General features: G+C 42.3%; 1 protein-coding gene across 2 annotated transcripts; it reads left to right on the top strand.

Annotated features, from left to right (window-relative positions):
* The first annotated feature begins 6,591 nt into the window (after positions 1-6,591).
* On the top strand, positions 6,592-21,302 carry csrnp1b (cysteine-serine-rich nuclear protein 1b). 2 transcript variants are annotated; one of them, XM_081601500.1, is made up of 6 exons: positions 6,592-6,982; positions 14,586-14,699; positions 14,795-14,995; positions 16,932-17,191; positions 17,286-17,582; positions 17,707-21,302. In XM_081601500.1, exons 3-6 carry the CDS (start codon positions 14,815-14,817, stop codon positions 18,679-18,681), a joined length of 1,713 nt encoding a protein of 570 aa, XP_081457626.1. In that variant the 5' UTR covers positions 6,592-6,982; positions 14,586-14,699; positions 14,795-14,814; the 3' UTR covers positions 18,682-21,302. The 2 variants fall into 2 exon arrangements, with proteins under 2 accessions (XP_081457626.1, XP_008394405.1); XM_008396183.3 differs by lacking the exon at positions 14,586-14,699 and having other exon boundaries at positions 6,593-6,982.
* Positions 21,303-22,527: the final 1,225 nt, after the last annotated feature.

Here is a 22,527-nt window from a genome sequence, read left to right on the forward strand (position 1 = left end):
GAGAAGCCATACAGTATGTGGTGAGGGGAGCCCAAACATAGTGCCTGTTTGTCAGTGGATGAATGGAAGCATTCAAGACGGAACATTTCTTGTCACGGTGACAAGACAAAGAGAAGATAGTGGAGGGAAGATGCTTAATATGTGAAATCGTGCCTGTCTCAGTGCAGAGCAACAGAGACCCAGTGAATGAGGTTTTAACTAAAAGACAATTATTGAAAGTAACATTGGAATGTACTCCTACAAGAATCCTATGTTTGTATTAAGACAAAGGGGAAAAAAATGTATGTAACATGTTTTTGGGATTTCTGCTCGTTGTTACAGGTGGGGGGTGGGCAGACGAAGGGAAGGAAAAGTGACCTGTCCTTTTATTGGGCAGCTGATGATGTCATATCACCACACAGATTCTTTGGTCTCTAAGTAAACCAGCTCCTCCACATGCTGATTGGCTGCTGGTCTCAGAGAGGGGGGAGGGTGTTTTTTTTTTTTTTTTTTTCGTTTTCTCTTGCCTCTGGATTAATCCCTGTTCCTGAGCGAGCTCATCTTTGTGTTTTATTTCCTGCCTTTCTCGTAACTTCTGCAATTACTCCTAAATTCCATCTCATAATTTCAGGCAAAATTGGAGGACTTAGAGGCACAAGTGGGTGATTAGATACGTGCCTTCTCCTTAGGATGCAACCAATCTTGTTAACAAAAGACTGAAAGTGTTGGGATGCTTCTCCAGTTTGAAATCCAATAAAAAATTAGCCTCTAGCTTGTTTTCCTCTGGCTTGTTTTCATGACGGTGACAAACAGCGGCCGGAACTCCGCATTGCACTGGTTGGCCTCTGCAGTGAAACACAATGCCATGGGCCTCCGTCGTGCTCATGTCTGGGGCTACAGGTGACCAGCTGTCTGCCTGCGCTCCTCTCCTCAGGGACAGCTGGAGCCATCAATCAGCAAACTGCACCCCCCCCCCACCCCCTTCCATCCCCGAAGCCCTGTTGTGACCGTCTGCTCCGCCTGACCACCACCACAACACCACTGAAAACATCGCAGGACTGTCTCATCTGGGCTGAACATCCTCTGGGGAACAAATGTATTTATACCCATTGCACTTTCTCTCATTTTCCCACATTTCAATCACAGACTTTTGTGTATTTTAAAATGATTTTCTAATAGCTTCTGCAATCTGTCGGTTTTTTTTTGTCCCTTTTTTATTTGATTAACAAATGGCTGAGCATACATATACACGTGCAAACTGTTGTTTTTGTTCTATTTTAACTTTTTCTAAAAAATTTTATTATTGCACTTAATGTCTGTACAAAGTGATACAATAATTCAATTCAATTCAATTCAATGATTCTGCTGCTGATGCGGCCCACATCCCTGTAATTTGTTTTTACCAGATGTATAACAGGTACTAAAAGTATCAGGTTTATTATCCCTGCTGATTACTTGTATCACATTAAACCACTGGCACACGTGGTACTAGCGAACATGTCGCTTCCCGCTCCAAATCCATTTTCGACATGCAATTAGAACGCACGTAATTTGGGTTGTGATGTTCATTCCCACACTCAGCTCTAACTTTTTTTTGACACAAAATGTGAACAGGTTCAAGAAAACTTTCTCAAGGCAGAGCACCTCCTGTGTGCAGTGGCTTTCTCTGATTTTGTTTACATCACATTTTGAATCGTAGCTTCTCCATCCAATGTCCACATCTTAATCCAACAATCAGTTTTATGACGCCTCCGACGGCCATAAACCGCTTGGTTGTTGAGGCCACCATTCGCAGCACGTGCAGTCACAGTTCTTTCTCCCTCTGCAGATGGAAAGCATTGAAGCCCATTATTGCGCTCTTTGAGGGGCGTCTTATGAACTCTTTGGCACACTTTTAAAGAGAGTGGCCCTAATGTATTCAGGCCTGATTCACAGCGGCTTTGGCACTACCATCCCCCCATCAGGCATACACACTCGCTTGGCTACTTTTTTTTTTCTCAGAAGAGAGAGGTAAACATGTGTGAGACTCAACGTTCCCTACAACTTTTCCTTGTTTGTCAAAAAGAGCAATTGATGGGCCTGACAAAAGGGACTTCAAAGGGGCAGCATGAAAGGCAGGAGTCCTATGGTCAAGACATTTCCTGTTGATCTCATGAGAAGTTTATGAAGGCTCTTCATCACGGTCCCAGAGACTCACGAGGAGTTCTTTAATGCTGCCCAGATCTGACGGTTACATAACACGAGCCTGTTGAAACAACATTGTCGAACTTGTGCCGGTGATCCGGTGTTTGCCAACTCCGCTGCTATAATTAGGCATTGCACTGCAGTGAACCACAGAAGAGGCCGAGTGGGTAAGAATGTCTCCAAGCTCTCCGGGACAGAGGACTAATTGTTAACACTGCTGATTATTAGGGTACATTTTTTTTTTTTTGGTAAGGAGAACAAAATTCCTCAGCAGCGGCTGTGACTGCCGCTGTTCATGTGACTGTCGGCTTCTTCCTTCGGGCTGTGGATGGTTCATTGTTGTGTCTTAAAGGGTTGCCGGGCGACAGGAAAGCGAGGCCGGGGTGGAGTCTGTCTGGACACACAGACTCTGTCACACACCCTCATCTGCTCTCTGCGGCACACCTTAGACACATGAAAACACAAAACAGCCACTCAGATGAGTATCATTATCAGCACGTGGAGTCTGGGCCGAGTAAACAGAATATTCACATGGAGTATCATTAGATACAATACATGTTTTTAAATGCCCCATGGATTTGAGGTAGTTAAAGTCTCCTTCTGTTGGTCTTTCACATAAAATCATAGCAAAATTGTTGAGTTGAAAGAAAAAAACTAAAGAAGTTCTGAGGGTTTATTTATTTTTTTCTCGTGGCATTATAACTGTCACCAGCTAATAACATTTTAAAGACAATTTCCATCATTCTGACTTTGTTCAACCTTTTAAAAAAACACAGCTTATCTATTTTTATGTAATATGTAACATATATTTATAATAAAGTTAATATTATGGGGTTTTTTTTAGCATTGTACGTCTGTCACTTTTGCACACATTTATTTGTTAACTCACCAGAGTAAACGATAAAATTTCCAGACGAGCGGCATCTCTGTTATCCGTGATCTCTGTTATCTGACCCATCGATTACCACAGAACCCTGTATAAATGCTGATTTATGTTTCCAGTGAAACTACTAAAGAAAACAGCTGACATGCAGTAAATCATGTTTGCATCCTGTTATGTGATAATAGTGTGTCACTTATTAATTTCAAAAGGCACTTCAAACACTGTCGGTCCCCGTCGGCGGCTGTTTCTGCTCCTACTCAGCTTTGGTGCTTATTTTTGCCTTCGTGGGTGACGCCCTAAACAAGGAGACCCTCAGGCTCAACAAGCTGTTGAGAAAAAGGTTCCCTTATTAGCAGGGAGCAATTAGCAGGAGACTAGGAACACAGCTTTGGGAGACATCTCCCCAAATATCTGAGCAAAAAAACCCTCTATTGATTTTGGCAGGATGCTTTGCTAGGCGTATTTTAGGTGCAGCTGAGAAAGTAACGCATGTCCATGGGCAGGGTCACTCAAAAATACCTGGGAGGAGCACATCAGAGGAGGGATGGATGCGTGACGCTGTCGTTTCCACAGAAAGTGTTGCAAATGGATCACGTCGGTATGTTACAACACCGTGGAATGCCAAATATGCGAACTGCTGTTGAACTACAGATGGACTTTACAGTCAAGAACGCTGTCGTCTGTATGTATTTATCTGTTACAGAGAGTGTTTAACAAATAAACCACCATTGCGCATTTTAGTGTTATGTGTGCATTAAGGAATATTTTTGAACAACACAACTGTAAATTACAGTTGTCCAGTTGTCCAAAACAAGGGCTTTAGAACTGTGAGTAGAAATAGTGGATTCAGACATACTCAGGATTTGAAGTAAAATTTTGTTAAATCACATTCAGGAAATATAATTTTTTAATTGATTCTTTAGCTAAGTTCAATGACCTACAGCAGCTGTTCAAAGGAAACTCCTCTGAAAATCAACTACTGCTGAGAAACCCAACTAACTAGACTGTGTGGAAACTCTCTCTCTCTCTCTCTCTCTTGCTCACTTTATCTATTTATCTAGTTGCAGAACCGGGCTAGTAGCACTGTTATCTTGCAGCAAAAAGGTCCTGTGTTTGAATCCCGGACTGGGTCTTTAAACATGGAGTTTTTGCTTGTGTGGATTCTCTCCGGGTACTCCAGCTTCCCCCCACAGGCCAAAAACATGACTGTGAGGTGAACTGGTCTCTCTAAATTGTCTTTAATTGTGAGTGTGTGCACTCATTGGTGTTTGTCTTGGTGTGTCTCAGTGTTGCCCTGTGATGAACTTCTGACCTGCCCTGGGTGTACACCGCCTCTCACCCAATAATAGGCTAATAGGCACCAGCCCCGCCCACAACCCTGCAACCCTGCAAGCATAGGTACGTACAGTAGGTATGTGCAAAAATAAAAGCAATGTGACATAAAACTTTCTAGATCAAGATGATACAGCCTGCAAATTTGCTCTGAGATAATTAGTCTATCTATAGACAGACCTACCAATAATTTGCAGAAACGTCTTTTTAAAATAACACTATTTATGAAATAGCATAAGATCATGTTGGGATGTCAAAAGCTCCAATAAATTTTAAGTATTTTACAAATAAATTCTGCAGTTATTGTTTGGCCTACTTGTTTGTTAAATTATGTTTTTTTTCTGAATCTTCAAAGTTGCACAGCATAAAATATGAGGGAAGAATAAATGTCCTGCTGCTGCACCCGCGCACGTGTGAATGTCTGGATTACTTGTTGGCACGTTTGACGCCCAACCGAAAAATGAGGAAGGACGAGCAAGAATGAAAGCACAAATGCTGGCTTACTGTATCGTCATCACATTGTGACGTTACAGAAGACTGGCTGCTTGTTTGTCGTTTCCTTATATGGTACATTCGCATGTTTGTTTCCTGTCTCTGAAACAATTCCTAGATTTTTTTTAAGTCTATTTTTTTTTTCTTTTACAATTTTACATTGCTTTTATGTTTGCAGTGCTGCAAAAAAGTTGCAGATTTTTTTCCAGACTTTGCTTTTTTTGTGTCACCCTTTCATGTTTTAGATAATTATACAGATATTTAAAATATAGTTCTTCTGACAGTTTCCTTTTGTTAAACAATAAATTAACTATGATTAACCACCTTTTTTTTGGAGAGCTGAGTTCAATTTCAACTCCTCATACTCAGATCTGATTATAACATAACCTGTGGAATAAAAAAATAATAACTTAACCAATCTGACAACAGGAAATATGCTCAAAGATAAAAATAAAAAAATAAAAAAAGCAAAGGATGATGTAGATTTAACCATATTGGTTATTTATTAAAGTGTGTTTACAGTTTTAATGGTTTTCCTTTTCGTCACCTGTGGGAGTTGTGTACAGAAAAGTATAAAAATATTATGGAAAATGATATCTTCTTTTCTTGTCTTGCTTGATTTAAAGAGTGGCTTTGAGAAATACACTTCAGTGTCACATTACATTTATACTCCAGTGAGCAAAGAAAGTCAGGGGTAGCTAATTAAAAGTCACCTGACAGTGATCAATTAAAAGTCAAAACTGATTTACTCATATTTTCTTTTAGTTATGTTTGGGGATGTAGGGAAGATAAACGGAAGAAAACCATGTTGTCAACATGTAGTTTTTATGCTCCTCAGCTCTAGAATCATAGTGAAACTGTTAGAAGAAAACCTCATATATCCATATATACGACTTTCAAGGAAATAAAACAATAACCTTCTTGCTTCTAAATTCAAGTTATACTTTTCCACGTGCTTTTTCTGATACTTTCATATGACATTTAGCAATGAAACAATGGAGGCTATTGTAAAACTGATCAACTTTTGACAATCAGACGGAAAACCTTTCCAATTCACGACCTAAAACAAGTAATTTCAAAAGATTAAATCGTTTAATCTTTTGTGCATTTTAACACGTATTGCCTAAATCCAAATTTGTATTTCTACAACGTATGTCTTGCTTCCAGTGTACACTTCTTCACTCTCTTTTCCATTTCAATTCTTGTTAAAGCACTCTTGTTTCCCTTATAATGTTCACATTAAGGTAATTCCTGCTTGTTATAGTAAACGATTGCGTTTCCTCTGAAAAATAAAAAAAAGTATCCGATGTGCGCTCTGTCTATAAAGAACGTGACTCATTACTCTCAGACAGCTTAGTCAGTGTTTTCCCTGAAATGCAACCATTGGCCACACCAATAATCATTTAGCAACTCACGTATCCAACGGAGTTGATATTATTCTGTTGAGTAATCGCATCAGTCTTTAAAGATAGGTTTAGCTGTCAATCTGTAAATGATTGTACAAACTCACCGCTAGAGTCACGGCTTCGTGCTCAATGCTTAACAGCAAATCAGCCACACACTGCTGCCTGCCTGTTAAGATATCCTACTCTCCCCCACAACAAAAAACAAACAACAAAAAAAAAAAACAACCACAAGCCTCTGGTGTGGTTTGTGTGGAGCAAAATGAAGCAATATATATATGGCTCTTTTATTTTCTCACGCAGGTAATCGGGGTACAGTAACACGGGAGGACAGGCAGCCAGGCAGGAAGCAGCGTGGGCAGTCTCCCTGTGTCACCGCCTGCGTCAGACCAGACGCCAGGAGGGAGTTTTCCACTGACGAAAAAGGCTGCGCTTCTCGGCAGTCTGCTTCAGACAAGGGAAGCGCTTCGGCTGGTGCGGAGCCCAGGAGACAATAGCAGCGAGAGCTGTCTATACATACACACAATTCTATATATGCGGGGATTCGCGCACTGGTTTTTTGTTTTTTTTTTCCTCCTCCTCCTCCTCCTTTTTTTTTTTTTTTTTAAATTCACATATTTTATTTCTTGTGCTTATTCGGATTACTCTCCCATCGATTGATTATCCAGTCCTTCTTTTGATTCCCAATGGTGATCGGATACTTAAATTGGTGAGTATCGCTCTACTGAGCGGCGTTAATTTATCCGCTTATTCTGTTTGAATGTTTTTAGTTGTTTGATCGGTTTCAAGTATTTCCACATGGTTTGCGTAAGGGAACCGCTGTGACTGGTTGATTTTAAGGGCTTTTATTGTCTTTGCTGCATTTCTTAAAAGAACGACTGTCGCTCAAGTTGTCGATTTATTGCTGTGACGCGCTTGGACACTTAAATCTGTTAAAGTGAGTTTTAATCTAGCAACATATTTTTTATTGACGCAAAAAATATATATATTAAAAATTAACAAAGGTAGCGGCAAAGATTTTAAAAATAAGTTCACCGAGTCGCGATTCCAGCCAATCGGATTCATTCATTTGCTTCCTTTATGCTCTTATTCTGGGTCATATAAACTCCACAGCTCTCATTTAGTGGTAGAACGCAACTATATAGCGTATTTTTGTGCTCGTGGCTTCATTTATATGAACTGTTGATGAGGTCGGCTTTGTGTATTGAGTCTCTGCGTATTGAGTTTGTGTGTGTGTATGTGTATGTGTGTGTGTGGAGTTGTTCACCTCCGTGGTGCTGGTGCGCCTCTTGTAACGAGAGCGACTCCTGAAGGCACTACATGTGAGCGCCCAGCTGACAGGGCTGCTGTCATTAGAATTAGCATTAATCATGAGGAATGATCGGGTCAGAGAGAGGGAGGGGAGAGCGACTCTGTTTGCGCATGTGCAGAGTAGATTTGATCATTGATTCTTGATTAATTTGATTAGGATATTGTTTCTTTTAAAGTGAATGCTCTGTGGCAGGTGGGCGTTCGTTGAGCACTTTCTTGTTTGAACTAACAGTTTTGCATGACAACAAGCAGTCATTTCTGAACGTATGAGTTGATTAGCAGATGATCAGCTTACACGTGCTGGACGCGTTTTGTTGTCGGTTCTTTTTTTATATGTCGTTTATTGTTCTCCCGAATGCTATCTGAGCCATATGTATATCAGAGATAGTTTAAATCGTCTCTAGTGCGACCTCACCCGGATCATTTTTGGAATAATTTTTTCTTTTTTTTTTTGACTTGGTCTGAATGATCCTTTGTCTAAAGGAAAGGCTTCTAGTCCTTGTTGTCCAGCACTGATTGACACATGCTTTTCATATTGATGCTCATACGTGTTAAATAACTTGTTGTCTCATCTTGTAGAACAATAAAATAATTGAAAACAAATTAACAAAAAATAATATTGCAGTGGTGAAACAAAAGCTCTGTGTTTTTGAGGGAAATTATTTTGCCAGTATCGGTAGACTACATGGATTTTAACTCAAACTGGACGGGCAAGTCAGTGGTGCCAGGATTCTCCTATGTGACCCACTCTGGTTGATTTAACACAACTCTTGCAGGCAACACCAGTTGGCCACCTTATATGTCTTAGTTCATGCAGCACGACACATCAGATCCATATGGGCCCACTTTTTCAAACCATTTCTATTTCATACGGGTTTCATTTCTAAATGCTGCCTGACCTCTCACCAGGGGTGCAGCCAAAGATTTTTTTTTACAAAGAGTGGCCAGAAGGGGGCCACTAATAATCTGGGAAAGGTGACCAAAACTAAGCCATGACAGAACTTCTGGTATTTCTTTTGTTTAATATGTCACAGCGGAAGCTAGAATTAATACTCTAAGCTAATTTCTTGTTGTTTTACAACATGCTTCACAAAGTTTAGTGTCGATGAGCTTTTAATTGCTGTGGTTCTCCTCATTGTTATTTTTTTAAAGGTTAAGATCCAATAAAAACTGAAACCAATTCTAGCAATTATCTAACACATATAACACTAGATCTATGATTTTGAAGAGCATCAGTTGGCATTGTAGTGAAAGTCATAATTAGGTCTCACTGGATCATCAATTTTTTAGCCCCATTAGGAATTCACAGCCATTCTTGTAATAATGCAACATATCCAGACTGAGTCTTTTGAAATTCTCAAGAAAAAAAAAAATCCTTATCAACGGCCTTTCTTTTTTTTTTTCCTTCTTGCATAAAAGATATGAACATTGGAAGAGGTGGAAAGAGGTCAACAAATTTATAGAGGTGACTGTTGCTTCCTCTGGATCCCCTTGATGGCATCTCTGAATCTGCCACCGTCTAACTGCCTCGTGTCCATCTTGTTATCTTGTATTCGGTTAACCTTGCGGTGCCTGCAGCTGTCAGGCGCATCAGACAATCTGGATGGCCGCTTCCTGTGCACCGCTCTCTGTTTGTTTCACAACCTCAGGAAGCTCTTGCACACTTTTGGTATCACTCCATGCCAGCTGGGAGAGAGAAGCGGCAGAAGAAAGCCGAGTTCAGGCGAGGCTGGGGCCCCCACGCTTTTGTGCTGGGAGCACAGAGAGGAGAAGGAGGGAAGAGGACTGGATGGGGGTGGGAGCGAGGGGAGTCGGCTGACAGTCTTGAACACAGCAGCAGTGGAGAGAGAGAGAGAGAGAGAGAGACGGAGAGACAGAGAGAGCTCCCATCTGGCTTTGTCCTCTCCCAGCATTCCGTACGGCAAGTGTCCCAGACTGGAGCATGACCCCTGAACCCACAACCTCCTCCTCCCTTCCTCCCTGCACACATACACACACCCAGAGCAATAGAAATGTTCTCAAGTCTGCGTGTTCCTTAACAGCCTTGCCTAGATTTTAAAGTTACTAGTCAGACTATTTGGTAAAATCCCTCAACATCACATTAGATGTGACGTTTTTCTTTGAGCATTCCCCCCCACCCCCCATTCTTTTCCCTCCTTATTTGCATGCTTTAACCAAATTCCTCCTTCAAAGGGGTTTACATTTATTTTGTATGACTGCAGCAAAGCATTTTTAACTGCTCAGTGTGAGCAAACCGTGGAACTATTCATTCAGTTTGCAAGAGGTGAATCATACAGGAAACCAATCAAATGGAAAACGTCAGAAAACAGATTTCTATCAGTTAAACTTCTGAAACTGGTCACTGGATGTCTGTTTATATCCGGCACAGAGACTACCGATTACAATTATCTGAAGCCCTAATTCATATGCATTTACATTTAGCTTGTTTATGTGCTCATTAATTGGCACTGCCTCTGTTTTTTTTTTAATAGATCAATTTTAAATTGAATGCTCACATACCTCAGCATCTATGTCATAATCTGCAAAAAGTTGCTGGCCAGCCATAATGTTTACTAACACAAGTTTATCTTGTGCCTTTTAAGTCATGGTTTCATACTTTGTGTGCACCACTGGACCATTCCTTTTAAATTTGAACCAAACTCGAGGGCATGTGTGTGTGAGCACACAACCTGACAGGTGTGGCTTTCGAAAAGCAAAAAGCTCATGTTTCTCAGTGAGCAGGACTTTCCATCGTTTAGCAGCAGAAGGCACATCTGGGTTAGATAGAGCCTGTGTTCTTCTCCCACTGTTACAGCTGGAGCTGCGCTGCCAGAGTGGAATTCCTGCGGATTGGAGACATGACATTATTTATTTGTTTTGTACAATCCTTCCCCCTTCTTCCCACCACCTCTCCTTTTTGGAATCGCTGTGCGCACGGGGCGAAGCGGAGGAACAGAATGTTTCTGTGGCACAGTCACACAGCGAGCCCTCAGTGAGAACAACAGGCTCAAAGAGGAGGAAGAGGGAGAAAAAAAAAACAGAAAAAAAAAAGCAGGAGATGTGCTTTTCCTGCTTTGCTCCAGCAGGTGGAGCACTTCTGACTGACAGCTTGGGCTTTAAATAATAAGCCAGAATTTACCCAGCTGGGCAGGAACAGGAGTCGAGGGGCCACCTTCATTTCCACAGCTCTGATCAGTTACCTGAGAGGTGTTGTACCCTGAAGCCCTGTGGGAGGAGGGGGCTGACCTGCCCAGACACAACTCCCCCCACACACAGGAAGGACTCCCGGGCTCATCATTATCACATTTTATGAGCACTCAGTCAGTCGTTCAGACGCTGCGAGGCTGTCAGTGTGCCATGTAAATGCTCTCAGCGGGCCAAGATTAGCACAACTTGTCGCTCCCACCCATGTTGTTATCAGCTGCAAAGGGGGCTGGACAGACGGTGCAAGGGGCAAAGTCAACTGTGACTTGTCCTGTTGGGCTGAAGGGTAAGGGGGTGTGTGTGGGGTGGGGGGATAAGATTCAACAGGCTTCCAGTTCTGGAGTTCCTGTGACAAGTAGAAATACTGGAAAGGTCTGGAATTTGAGTCAGGGGTTTCTGTCTGCATAAATATGGGAAAAAAACATAAGGGAGTGGAAAACATTTGTATTTTCAGGTTTTATTCAGTGACTCTATCTATCCATCCATCTGAATTGAAATATCTCCTGTAAATACAAAGTTCAGTGTACTTTGGACTGAGGTTGTGGCTAATTTGAGTCTGATTTTCTTACCCACAAATGCCAAGATTAAATTGTTTTTTTTTATTTTGAAGTAGCTTTTCTGAAAGTTGAACTAGAATTGAAGTCATTAAGTGCCACTTTCACATTTGTACGGAACTTGCTTGAACGAAAAGCATAGGTGTGCGTTGTGCTCATCATTGGAGCCTTTTGGTTGCATCCAGATGTCATCCGCTGAAATAATTTACTAATCCTTTAGGGGGACAATAACTTATGTTTCCAGATAAGGTAAAGGGATTCTAAAGTCAAACGAACAGCACACAGCTGCGCGTGTATCGAGATAATATCATCTCACTGACATAGTTCTGCGTCTGACTTGAGCTGTGTAGTACTTCTGGTGACAAAACTCCTCGCCGGAGATTTATCTCCCCAACTCTGCGACAACTTGGCTGGGGGAGCACCTCGGCGGATGCGTCCTTTATCTGTCTGCCCGCGTGTGGCTTGATGGAATGACAGCAATGCATAATTTAGTGCTCGCTGAAAACATGCTGCGCTCCCTCTCTCTGGCTCAGCTGTCCGATCATATCCATTCTCCATTTAGAGCGGCAGGCGTTCAAAGGCGCTGCCTTTTCTCGATTCCCCTCTTTTTTTTTTTTTTTTTTGTATCTTTGTCTTTTTCCTTCCTCGCCCTCCACCCTCTTGCAAAAGACTCATTACAAGATAGATGTTTTTTTTTTCTTCTTCTTTTACCCCTGGTCTCCTGCTCCATCCGTGCTCCCTTGGCCTCGCTCTGTGGCTGCAGCGGCTGAGAAGCTCCAGATTGACTACAAGCCGTCCCTTGCCGGGATTAACCTCTCGCCATTGTTTCTGCCCGTTGAACAGGATTAACAAATCAATGTGTCAGGTAGACTGCAGTCAAGAGACAATGACCCAGTTCTGACACCACTGCCCCCCTTTTCCTCATCCTCCCACCTCTTTCCCTCACCTCCCCCCCTTCTGTCTCACTGCAGCTTTTAATTAAAAAGACTTTGCTTAGCTGGCGCTATGTGCTCCCTGGAGGATGCCTCACAGCTTTGTTTTTCTTTTTTTTTTGTTTTTTCTGAGAATTGGGGGGGTGGGATTGATGGTAAAATGTGAGGTGAGCTGATGCCGCGCAACATTTGGAACACACATGTTGTCTGATAAAGTGAACACATAAGCAACAGATGCTGCATCCAGGTGTTTGGAAATTGTTTCAAGGCAAAACCACTCCCTCCCCCCTACGTTTTAGATACGAGGCATTTGGAGATTATTTTGTGCTCCAACACATTCGCAGAGGGGGAAATTAGTGGCTTGTGTTCTCACTAGCTACTGTTTGGTGGAAGCCTTTGTTTTTGTAGTTGTTGCAAGCCGGCATGACCTATTGCAAGGTGAATCATTCGTCATGTGTGTAGTTTGGACAACCACAGCAAAGACAATAATAGCATCCCCCCCCCTTTCAACAACAAAAGTCTATGCCTTTTGCCCTTGACTCTAGCATCTTTATCTTTGTCACCACCGACCACTGATTTTGCATATTCTTCTCTGCAGCATGCCGGAAAAAAAAGACTCTTCTCTACCTGCTTAGTTGTTTTTATGTCCCTTCTGTTCTTGGAGCGTTGACTCTCGTACAGTGTTCATACAAGACAGGACAGGCATGTGGAGTGGAAGTTCCTGTAAACCGACTGTCTCACCTTTTCTTTTTTTTTTTGGCACCTTCAAAGAGCGACAACGACTTACGGTAGTTTGTTGACATGACGGGTCTGCCGTTTGTGTCACCGAGCCTACAATGATTGGCCTGGTAAGACTTAAATTTAGCTCACTTGCAAGTGCAAAGGATCCCTTCTCTATAATTATCACAACCTTACCTTTTAATTGAGTTTTTGTTGCTAAATTATAGGTATTACAGGGAAAACATTTGAGCAAACAGAGCTGAAAATAACCCCAAAAATTGAGGCACATCCACAAGTTTAGCTCAAGTCGGAGCAGCTGGAAGAGGATCTGCAGTGATTGCACGGGCAGAAAATTGGACACAATTGATAAACATAAAGAAATAATGTTTCTGATCATATTAGTGTGACAACAGTCAAGCCAACATGAAAGGACAGTAGTCATATGAAGTATGGTATAATATTAACAGGTGTTCAGCATTGCACCGGCTTGTTGCAGAAAGCTGTTTTAGCAGTCTTGCGCTGTTGAGGTTTTGCTACTGTTTGCCTTCTGACGAAAAAAAAAAAAATAAAGGTGACAGACAGGGTGTGAGGGAGTCTCTGATGATGTTCCTGTATCAGTTTGAGTCAGATACAGAAGTAGAGACCCTTCAATTACTCTTTCACTCCCTTCGCTGTCCTCTACATGGCACTCTTGTAGCTGAGACCCGGTACTTTAGCACACTCTCAACCAGAGTGCTGTAATTAGTTTTTTTGGGTGATGGTAGGGAAAACAGTTTGATGAAATGATCTCCTTCTCCGTCCCACATAGTCGCTGGGAGTGTCCGCACTGGAACAGAGCCCAGTGGTGTCTTCCCACTCCCCCCTCTTCCTTCCTCTCTCCTCCCCTCCTAGTTTAGACTCAGTCCCAGATTGTGAAAATGATGAACTGTACTGTACAGCATCAAACCACTGCCTTTTCAGAATTGGCAGAGAACCCCGGGGACATATTTTTGTTGCGTAAATATAAAATGTACAAGTTGTACCCTGCCGTCTTGGCAAATAATGCAAATTTTTAGGGTGCTTTGATGTTTTCCTACAACTTCTCGTGTTCTGAGATACTTATTAGCCGGTTCAAGTTCAGAATTAAATGCATCAACCAGGTTCGACCAGTGTGACGCAATATTATGGAAGATTAGTGGATAAATGGCCTTCTTTCTTCTCCCTTTTTTTTCTCCTCCCTTTTTATTTTTAAAGGATTTATTGTTCTTATCGCTGAGCCAGCAGACTCTCTCGTGGGAGCTGTGAAGAAACGCACGAGTTGCATACCAACAATCTGAAGAAAAAAAAACAAAATTCCTCCATGCATCATTTTACATGCAGAAATTCAACATGAAGGCAAACAAGACAAGTGGCAAATTCCTCTTAGCCTTGACCTGCTTGAAGAGAATATCGGTGGTTAGACGATTGGGTCACCTTTGTGTGGTCTGTCTGTATAATCAATGCTGAGCTGATGGGATTTGTAAGAGGGTGAAGGGTCCAGTAATTGTTGACTTAGGCAAATAAGGACTGATTGATTGCTTCCTGCGCCGTGGCTAACTCCCATTATTTGCAGCATGAGACGTGGATCCCTGGACACTCTCAGATGGCAGTACACAGAACTCAGTTTCGCTGCTCTGGCTGTGCAAAAGTCTTGTGTGCACACACAAAACCATAGTGGATACTTGCAGTACGTCCTGTTCTTAAGATGAAACCCGTGTTGCTTTTTATTAAGCGGTGTGGATAATGTGCTAATAACCCTTGTCTTTCTGCCTATTCACGCAGATTCTTCACACTAAGACGCCATGACTGGGCTTCTGAAGAGGAAGTTTGAGGAGGTGGACGAGGACCCATGCTACTCGTCTCCCTCGCCCTCTTCCCTCTCCTCCGCCTGCTCGGGCTGGGACTCGGAGGGGGAGAGCTGTTACTCGGACACCCTGGATTCCAATCCCAGCAACCCGTGCTCCCCAGCAACAAATTTCAACAGTGAGTGTTCCCTCTCAAGCACTCTCTCAGCTTGTCTTCAGCATCCGTTTAAACTCTGATTGCAACCCAAACATTATACAAGACGGCTTTAGCAATTCATGCCACTGGCATCCGATGAAACAGTTTGCAGAAATGGGTCCAGACTTTCACAATGAACACCTCTGATGATTTTTATGCCCTAAAGCTGCAAAATGGTTAATCACATTAAGCACGGGGGCGGTTCACCTCGGTTTTATTTCCACCTTCCTCCCCAGAACCTTGCAAGATAGGCCCATTGCTTCACTTTTCCTTTCAGAGATTTAGGTCGAGCAGCTTCAGGGTGTTTACGTCTGTCTGGACCCGGCTGAGTCTTTAGGGGGGACTGGTGGTGAGTTTGGAGAGGGGATTGTGTTGTGTATTGGGGAGAAGGTTGCAAGGTTTCCAGGATGGTGGGGCAGGAAGCCAGGAAGAGAAGCGTGGCAGGTTGCCAAGGCTGGGAACACACAGCGCCTTGTCTGAAACCTGGGCGTGCACCCAACACAGGTGCTGGAAGAAACTGGGTGAAGGGATAGAAAAAAAGGTGTGGGGGCGGTGGAGGAAGCAGACATGCAAGCCTACTTAGAAGATCTGATTGAGTGGACTATTATGATTTTGGTGTTTGTGTTGGACAGAGAGTTGTTTGCTAGAGAACACTGTGCAAAGATAGTTAATCTGGAAGCTACAGAGTGGGTGCTGCTTGTCTCTTGTGGTTTGGATGGATATGAAGCTGGACCTGGCACTCGAGTTGATCTGTATTACCCCTGGCAGCAGATCAGACAAATCAGGGAGGCTGTTGTGTTTATTGGTTGTCCATACTGAGGCAAAAGGACACTTTTCACGTAAGCTTTCCACATTATTGGGATAATTTAACGTGCTTTGAAGTCGTCAGTAATATGTCCATCACCCAATGTAGACAGAATTAATGTCTACAGTGGGAGTAAAATCCCCTGATGGTAAAAGGCCAACATGTAGTCTTAAAGTGCAAAACTTTCCATCGGTAATCCACAACTGTGCAACCTAACCAACCCAACTAGCTGTTGGCATTACCTTCCACTTTTCTACAAACTCACTTTGGTACAGCAACTTTCTACTAGATGCAGGGGAAACTACAATGGATTGATATGTTTTAAGAACGTCCCTTAAAAAAATATCCAAACTTTCCACTTTAACTGTCATAGAAAAGTCACAGAAAAGCTACTGGTTTTTGTGCATTTCTTTGTTTTTGTACAGGGACTCTGTATGGAGTTCCCTTCCATAAAACAAAGGTAATGGGGACCAGATGGGCAGGGGATTACCAGACTTTTCTTTAAACACATAGGCTACTCTTATTAAAAATGGCTGCTGGAGCTTAAGCGGTGGGAAAGGTTGCTTGTCTTAAAAGGAAACTTAAAAGCTGAAAATTCCTTGATGGAGTAAGAAGAATTTACACTAAAGTTCAGCTCTGCACTCATGCCCCCCCGCCCCCCCTCACTGTGGTTTATTTCTAGATGTAGCTCATTAATGACCTTTAAATGTGCGGATCACGATTCGGTGTGAAGGTTTCCATCCCACCTGGAAGCCCCAGGGATTTTACTGATCATGTACTGATCCCTGGTGCTTCCTCCACCGCGTTCACCACTAACAAAAGGGGAAATTCCTGAGCTGGGCGTCCTTTGGTCGCACGCTAGTGTAAAGCTGGATGGATTCCCAGCAGTTTGGGTTTCACTTTACAGGATGTACGCATGTCAGATTGCTCTTGGCCGTATCATTTAATTGGGTACATGATAAGGCCAGGTCAATGAATCACAGAGGTGTCCTTTTACAATTCGTCCGGAAGAATTGGCACAAAGATGTGGAGCAGTACGCCATCTAGTGCTGGAAAAATGATGCAGGATCACCCTTCATGTGTTCTAATCTTCTTCTTTTTGTCCTTCCATAGCAACATCCATTCTGAAGAAATCCAAAAGGGCACGCCGGGGCAACGTCACATTCGACCAGGTGACTGTGTTCTTCTTCCCACGGTGCCAGGGCTTCACCAGCGTTCCCAGTCGAGGAGGTTGCACCCTTGGCATGATGCAGCGCCACAGCGTGCGGCGTTCATACACTCTTGCAGAATTTGCCGCGGAACAACGGCTCCTGCGCAGGGAAAAGTTCCTCAATAGGCTTAGGGAAGAGAAGCTGGAAGCTATGAAAATGAAGGTGAGAAATGCCTCCAGCTAAAAATCAACTAACTGGGCGCTCAGCCTCCTGTCTGTGGCAGCAAATACACATGATTCCTTTTTGTCTGGTACAGCTGACAAAAAACGGAACCCAAGAAAACGAGGAGGCAGATCGGCTTACGGTAGACGACGTCCCAGAGCAAGACATAGACATCAGCAGTGCCAACCTGGACGAGGGCTCTTTCCTCCAGCCATTCCCATCTAAGAAGCGCTATGCACTGCTCAAAGCAGCTGGTGTGAAGAAGATCGACAAGGAAGAGAAGAGACAGCTGCACGAGCTGAGGCTCTCCAGGGAGAACTGCGGTTGCGATTGCCAGGGCTTCTGCGAGCCTGAAACGTGCAGCTGCAGCCTGGCGGGCATCAAGTGTCAGGTAAGAACCGAAACAAAAGAATAAAATGGTCACCTAAAATTTCCTGCCGGTAACTGCGACCAAAGGGAATTCAAACGAAAGTTTTTGTTGCGAATATTTCACAGCTTCTTTCTGCTCCTTGTAGATGGATCACTCTTCTTTCCCATGTGGCTGCACCAAAGACGGCTGCGGCAACACAGAGGGCCGAATTGAGTTCAACTCTAACCGCGTACAGACGCATTACATCCACACTATAATGAAGCTGGAGCTGGAGAAGAGGCTGGAGGAGCAGTCCAGCGCAGAGGAGGAGGAGGAGGAAAACACTACAGACGCAAACACCCAGCTACCAGCGGTGCCCTCCTTCCCTTTCAGCTCAGAGCTGATGGCAGGCGGAGAGAACAGCTGCAGCAGTGACATGACGGACTCATCGGACTCATCTGGTCAGAGTGAGGACTCTGAGGCAGGCGAGAACCAGTGCAAGCATCACAGCCAGCTGGAGGTGGACGAGAAAGGCCTGAGCCGGATATTGAGTTTCAATGATACGAATAGCGAGGATAATGACAGTAAAAACACGTGTTGCCCAAATCAGCAGAAGCAACAGCCAACAACAGAGGCGTTCAGCAGCTTTAGCATTGTTGACTTTGCTGATGAAAATGACAACATAGACGCTGCCCTGCTGGAATCCACAGACAGTCACATGGACAATCGAGCGACGGCCTTTTCAGAACTCTTGGACGAAAACGCCAACCAGGGAAACGGCATTTTCCATAGCTGCAGCGTGCCGCACACGCCTTCTCCCAGCATTGATCGCTCGGCGAGCTACGACATGGACCTGAGCCTCTCCTCGGAGTCAGACCTGGAGTTCTTCGACGGCTTCCCGTGCTTGGGGCCCAGCTCGCTTTACAATTCCCTGAAGGAGTACGAGCACATGGACAACTATTTCCAGTTTCAGCTGCCTAGCTACCCCGGTTTTCCTGCAGCGAGCGACACGGGGACCTGCCTGCTGGAATCTCTGATCGGCCTCTCAGAATCCGTCCCGGAGCCCCCTGCTACGTTTACGGACAATCAGCTGATGGAGGAAGCCATGAAACTGTCTGTGATGGAGTCTGTGAAAGTTTGACAAAATATGTGAACTATGTAAGAAAGGAAAAACCCACAAGAGAGAGGGGTCGGGGGTGAGGGGTGGGAGTTAAGAAGAGGACTGAAAAATGCACATACGATGTCAATGTGTTATGAGGAAGCTGTGATTTCCCTCTTCTTTTTTTTTTGCCTATTAAATATTCAGATTCCAGACTTGCCTTCAAAATGTTAGCAAAGCAGTTTGGGATGATTGCTGTGTGAGATGGCAGCTAGGGGTTAAAAGTGGACAGAGATCAATTTGACCAGGCCAATAGAAACCAGAGAATCCTAAGAAAGCTCTTTTAACCAAACCAAGACCACCAACCGCTCTCGCTGAGCAGGAATCACCCTTAAAACTGTTTCCAGGTTGGGCGTTAATCTCAACACAGCTGAATGTTCACCTCAGGGAATTCAAATTTTTTTCTAGCTTTCTAGCTTTTGGAGGCAATGTGTGGTGACCATTGCTGTGATTGCCTTCATACGAAACCCAAGTCAGATTGAGATGTACAGTAGTTCTGTTTGCATCCCACCCGCCCCCAACCCTCCCACCTCCTTTCTGGAGATGACTTGAGCGAAGAAAAGCTGAGGTCTTCATCCCAAAAAGGTCTTTTTAAGGTACAAGAAAAAAAAATCCCTCTCAGAGCTCCTCGATCCGCACTTTATCTGTGAAAATAACTATGTATGCGTAGGCATTGTTTTGGTTATTTGGGGTGGATTCAACAGTTTGATGCTAAATTATGGAGTTTCTTATTTATGGGCTGGGATTGTTGCTCATATTCTTAAAAAAAAAAGAAAAAAAAGAAGCTGTTATCTGTATTTTATTTTGTTTTAAATTATTTCCTTTATGGTTTTATTTATTTCAGATGAAGCCTTCATTCACAAAGCACTGTGGTTTGTTTACCTTAAAGTGCAATCTTCCTCCTTTTTTTTTTTTTTTCTTTTCAATATCACATTAAGGTATTGCTATGGGAAACGGAACCCAGTGGCGGTTTTTGATGTTTCATATAGGCAATTGCCCAGGGCGACATTACAAAGGGGTGCACTCGAGAAACTAAAAAATAATACATTTCTGACCTGAACAAGATTTCTATTGCTTTCATGCGTGCGCAGTCGTGGGAGAGTGTCCCCTTCTTCCTGCTGTCTATAGGGTGACTAGTTTACGTGCTTTATGAAGAACTGCAATGCATTTGATCCAACCTCGGCTGGATTTGTGTATTTTTGATCGGTTGGCAGAAAGAAGAGCTTGCACACAACGTCATTCATTCGAGAACCGCCACTGATGGTACCACAAGTCCATCCGAAAGTATTTAATATCTATTCTCTTAACACTTTGTTTTAAGTTATTCTGTCTTTTATTTCATGAGTTATTTAATTTAAAGACATTTTGGCAATAACGTGGGCCGTCGTGAAGTTTACTGGATGTGCCTGTTTATCAGGGGGAGCCATGCTGACCAGTGGTGTGCGCACAGTGCTTCCGTTTAAGCTTTTGGGACTGAAAACTGTGGAATCTCCCTAATCACTGAAACAAATAAAGAAAATTATGGTTCTATTTGTATTGCTGCCTATAATATAACCGTAGAAAAATTACACTAATATTTTCTAATATATGTAGGATGAAAGAATTCTAATCACTGACAAATTGAATATTTTATTAAGAAAGCAAAATTAAGAATTTTCAATCTGAGACTACCTTTGTAATATATGAATTATAGAGAAAATGTATGCTTATGAAGGTTAGTGCATTCTGAAGTATTTTTAATAGGCAGCCGAATGGTTGGATATCTTAGAGAAAAGCCACTAAAACGTAAATTGCAAAAAAAAAAAAAAAATCTATTTGATTGTACTCTGAGTATTTCTGGAAGTCTATGACTTGGGTTAAAATGTTAGAAATTACACAAATGCGAAGGTTTTTTTCTTTTTTTTTTTTTTTGTATTTTAGTGGATTAAAAACTGCATATATTATACAGTTTTTAATCCTGAACCCTGAAATTTGAAGAGTTGCCTCATTGAGTATCAAACAAGACTTTTTTTTTTTTTTTTTTTTTTGAGCTGAGGGACACTAGAGAGCTGATGTACATATCCTCACCCTTTCCACGGCTGTTTCAACAGCCTTTTCTGGACCCTTTAGAAATTATGCATGCAGGTCCTATTTGTTAAAACTTCTTCTGAATAATTGTATTTTTTTTTAAGTGCAGAATGCACATTGGAAATGTATTATTCGCTTTTTGCCTTTTTTTTTTCTTTTAATAATTTCATCCTGTATATGTTCGTATGCCATAAAGATTGGCACCATTCTTTGCCAGCAAACATAATTTCTTTTGTAAAAAAAAAAAAAAAAAAAATTAAAATTAAATCTCATGAAGAAATGACATCAGTGAGTGTTTATCAGTGTAATATTACAGTACAGTTTATTATTTCAAAAGAATGTGTCTTACTTTTTCTTTGCCTTTTTGTGTTGTGCATATTTCTGCTTGAAAAGGTCCTGCAGAGCAAACAAAGCTGCTTTATTTTTTACATATTCACACATTAATCTGCTGTTCAAAATCATTTTCTTTCATCTAAGCCATTTTGACAGCTTGTCCCTCCAAATGATAATAAAAAACATTCTTTTGTAAATGCCTAGCTGTTTGTGTGATTTGTCGTGTGTTGGATACATTAATTTTATCTTCTTTAACTTTATTTATATTTTCACTTTGCAACAAGTGTTTTCTGATTATTTGAGACAGACAAACAAGATGGTGCATAATAGAAGTGAGGAGAGGATACATGTTGGCAAAAAAGTGTGTATTTATAAAAAGTCCCCATTACTTTAATACCCCTAAATAAATTAATCTCAGTATAAATAAGAACAAAAGAAAACCTCTTAGAGGCCGCAAAAGACTTGTGGCTCGGGAGGAATCCCAAACATACAACCAGAGCTTCATCTGAACGGTCGAGGTTAACAAGAAGAGAAAAGTTGTGGTAAAAAAAATAATTTTAACCTGACATTAACAAACACCTAATGAGACTGAGGCCGAGCTATTTTTCAAAAAAGGATGGGCAAAATGTTTCGTCTCTAGATGTCCAGGCTGAAAACGACATACCCGAGGGGGCCGCAAGCAAAAAACATATGCACCAAGTTAATATGTAACAGATGTAAAATGTCATGTTTCACTGCGGACGTCAACCTGACCTATAAAAGTTAATAATGCAGATAGTTTATGAGGTCAAGAAGCCATTTTGTGCACAAGCCATTTTAAACATTTTCAGAGTGTATTTCACCTTCCTTAAAAAAATATATTTTTTTCACACAATACCCTAAAATCTGCTGTTAAAGATCTCCATGTCTGAAGAAAATGGGAAAAACACCCAATATGATGTCATGCTCCCAGAATACCGCAAACATATGGCCAGAAATTCCAGGCGAGGGGAGTATGTGACTGCTTTTAGCTCACATTTGGTCACAATTAGGATCGCTTGGTTCCAAGGCGAAAATTGCACAAATCTTTTAGCTTTCCTTGATCCTGACAACTCAAGAAAAGTCATTTCACCTACAAGCCGTTTGAGTGAAAATCGCCAGTTTCCTGTGATCTTTGGTTTAAAAACATCCTTTGGAATTTTCCATCATCTCAGGCTGCAGCTTGGGAGGTCAGGAGATCAGGATCATAATAACCTTGTTGGTCCTGGACCAATGAACATTTATACAATATTCTGGTTGTGAGCCAAAAACAGCAACAGGACATGCAATAAGTTCAATGAGGAATTCATTTCTGAGACTGTAAAAGGAGCGTAAATCTCTTGCAGCAACACAATGTTGTGCTGTGTGGTGAAAACATGACACACTTTGGACTTTTCCAAGAATTTGAAG

The sequence above is a fragment of the Poecilia reticulata genome, chromosome 20 (genome assembly GCF_904066995.2).
Source record: "Poecilia reticulata chromosome 20, P_reticulata-male-v2, whole genome shotgun sequence".
NCBI lineage: Eukaryota > Metazoa > Chordata > Actinopteri > Cyprinodontiformes > Poeciliidae > Poecilia > Poecilia reticulata.

What these genes read in the sequence shown, in the direction of transcription:
- csrnp1b (XM_081601500.1), top strand. Translation starts at nt 14,815, where the DNA reads ATGACTGGGCTTCTGAAGAGGAAGTTTGAGGAGGTGGACGAGGACCCA. An exon ending in TGGAAGCTATGAAAATGAAG is followed by an intron (nt 17,192 to 17,285) that starts GTGAGAAATGCC and finishes TGTCTGGTACAG; the next exon opens with CTGACAAAAAACGGAACCCA. An exon ending in TGGCGGGCATCAAGTGTCAG is followed by an intron (nt 17,583 to 17,706) that starts GTAAGAACCGAA and finishes TGCTCCTTGTAG; the next exon opens with ATGGATCACTCTTCTTTCCC.